At 41.2% G+C, this 2,954-nt stretch overlaps 1 protein-coding gene across 1 annotated transcript in view; it reads left to right on the top strand.

Annotated features, from left to right (window-relative positions):
• The first annotated feature begins 1,449 nt into the window (after window positions 1–1,449).
• Window positions 1,450–2,954, top strand: part of LOC144520235 (galactose-specific lectin nattectin-like) — a 4,754-nt gene continuing 3,249 nt past the window's right edge. The window contains exons 1-4 of the mRNA XM_078253900.1: window positions 1,450–1,556; window positions 1,812–1,877; window positions 2,104–2,125; window positions 2,346–2,440. Of these exons, the coding sequence (XP_078110026.1) occupies window positions 1,812–1,877; window positions 2,104–2,125; window positions 2,346–2,440 (183 nt within the window). The 5' untranslated portion in view covers window positions 1,450–1,556. The remainder of the gene's footprint in view (window positions 1,557–1,811; window positions 1,878–2,103; window positions 2,126–2,345; window positions 2,441–2,954) is intronic.

Here is a 2,954-nt window from a genome sequence, read left to right as displayed (position 1 = left end):
CAAAGGCCTTTAAATGGTCTCTCAGTCTAGTTCTGTAGGCTACACAACCATGGGGAAGACTGCTGACTGGACAGCTGTGCACCAAGACGAAACCATTGACACCTCGTGCACAAGGAGGGCAAGACACCAAAGGTCATCAGAAGAGGCTGGCTGTTCACAGAGCTCTGTGCCCAAGCACATTAATAGAGAGGCGAAGGGAAGGAAAGATGTGGTAGAAAAAGTGTACAAGCACTGGGCTGATAACCGCACCTCTGGAGAGGATGGTGAAACAAAACCCATTCAGAAAATGTGGGAGATTCACAAAGAGTGGACTGCAGCTGGAGTCAGAGCTTTCAAGAACCTACCACGCACAAGACGTATGCAAGACATGGGTTTCAGCTGTCGCATTCCTTGTGTCAAGCCACTCTGACCACAGACAAAGGACTGGACTGCTGCTGGAGTGGTCCAAAGTTATGTTCTCTGGATGAAAAGTACATTTTGCATTTCCTTTGGAAATCAAGGTCCCAGAGTCTGGAGTGAAGAGAGGAGAGCGCACAGAATCCACGTTGCTTGAAGTCCAGTGTAAAGTTTCCACAGTCAGTGATGGTTTGGGGTGCCATGTCATCTGCTGGTGTTGGTCCACTGTGTTTTCTGAGGTCCAGGGTCAACGCAGCCGTCTACCAGGAAGTTTTTAGAGCACTCCATGCTTCCTGCTGCTGACCAACTTTATGGAGATGCAGATTTCATTTTTCCAACAGAACTTGGCACCTGCACACAGTGCCAAAGCTACCAGTACCTGGTTTAAGGACCATGGTATCTCTGTTCTTAATTGGCCAGCAAACTCCCCTGACCTTAACCCTATAGAAAATCTATGGGGTATTGTGAAGAGGATGATGCGATGCGCCAGACCCAACAATGCAGAAGAGCTGAAGGCCACTATCAGAGCAACCTGGGCTCTCATAACACCTGAGCAGTGCCACAGACTGATCGACTCCATGCCACGCCGCATTGCTGCCGTAATTCAGGCAAAAGGAGCCCCAACTAAGTATTGAGTGCTGTACATGCTCATACTTTTCATGTTCATACTTTTCATTTGGCCAACATTTCTAAAAATCCTATTTTTGTATTGGTCTTAACTCATATTCTAATTTTCTGAGATACTGACTTTGGGGTTTTCATTAGTTGTCAGTTATAATCATCACAATTAAAAGAAATAAACACTTGAAATATATCAGTATGTGTGTGACGAATGAATATAATATACACATTCACTTTTTGAATAGAATTACTGAACTAAGTCAACTTTTTCATGATATTCTAATTATATGACCAGCACCTGTAGCTGATAGCTAAAAGGATTGGATCATCCTTTCTTTGTTTGAAGAACATTCAGTTACTGTAGGTAACTCAGAATTAATTATAATAATTAAATGCTATCCTGTGAACAGAGAGACACGCTGCAGGTGTCTGAGCCAAACGCACCCAGAGAAGGTATATAAGCTCTGGGTTTCTGTCTCAAAGTCACCGTGCTACCTGCTACTGCTGCAAGTTCAACTTTATCTGATCATCACAACAAGGTACGACTCTCATTCCTGCCTTTCATCATAGCAACAGATGTTTTATTCATATCTACAGAAAAGAGTTTACATCTGTTCTTTATCACAATGCCTTGTTTCTGTAAACGTGCTAACTTTCTTTAATCTTCCTCTATCACCAAATAGCGTTGCTGCAGTTTCAATGATTGAAATTGTCATTTTAATTTTTGTATTTTAGTTCACATTTTGTGTAACTCCATTAATAAACTATCATTAATGTACTGCGTCTCTACCCAGATGGCATCAGGTCTTCATTTCATGGTGGTCCTGTGTTTGACCAGTGGACTGTGGACTGGAGCAAATGTAAGTCACACGCACACTAAAACATTTACTTTACAAAGATCTTTGGTTTTATAACATCTTAACTTTTTACATTAAACCAGCCCAACATCATGTTTGTGAACATGATGTTGGTAATTAATGATATTCATAATACAAAACACATTTCAATCAAAACTCAAAATCATGTCATGTGTATTTTTTAAACTCTCAGGGTTAAATACTAAAGGTCATTACTTTATGTTTACAGGCAGAGAATGAGACAGCACCAGGTTGGTACTTCTCATAATGGTGGAGGTGAAAGCACTTCTGGTTATTTTCTGGTTAGTCTATAAAAATGATTTTAGGATTGCTCGAGGAAAAGCAGGTCCTATTTGGGAGGCTGTCCATAAAGATTGTGCTGAGGGACACTATTCTCAGACCTCCCTGGCTTTGGACAATTGGAGGCTCTTTACATGATTGTCCTTTTAATCATCTACATTTGTGTTATAGATGAATACGGTAAATGTTGCCCTCCTGGATGGACTCTGTTTTACCAGAACTGTTACATGTTCCACCACGGTGAAATGGACTGGGCTGATGCAGAGGTACGTTTTGAAATTATATCAGTTATATCAGGGCTTTAAATAGACTCTTGCCAACCCTAAATGTGGGTCAAAATTAACTTTGGTGAGTAACATTGTAAAGTTACTAGCTAATTTGGCTGGTGATGAATGAAGTAAACAACACAGCCTCTGTTTGAATCTGTAGGCTGCAGAGATGATGCAATGATAGTGTTGCCAGATTGGTCTGTTTTCCGCCAATATTTGTGGGTGGTTTTGTGTGTTTGGCTTGAAATCTTTCTCTGGCAACACTGCTTGTTGTAGTAATCTCTACATTTCCCATCAACACTATGTCGTGACAAATCATTCAGTCATTGGCTATGTGCCCAACGTGGAGTGGTATCGATTCTGAGCTACGCTGAAAAACGGAGAAAGGCGCGAAAGCGAACCAGAGGAGCTGAAATGAAGTAGTAAAGTTAGTTAGAGAAAAAACAAAACGTGGCTAGTGGAAAATCTGATTGGCTGGTAGCTTTAGAAAATCAACTAGCTGGTGATCAAA

The sequence above is a fragment of the Sander vitreus genome, chromosome 7 (assembly GCF_031162955.1).
Source record: "Sander vitreus isolate 19-12246 chromosome 7, sanVit1, whole genome shotgun sequence".
NCBI lineage: Eukaryota > Metazoa > Chordata > Actinopteri > Perciformes > Percidae > Sander > Sander vitreus.
Note: the sequence above shows the minus strand (reverse complement) of the source record. Positions and strands in the feature narration are given on the sequence as shown.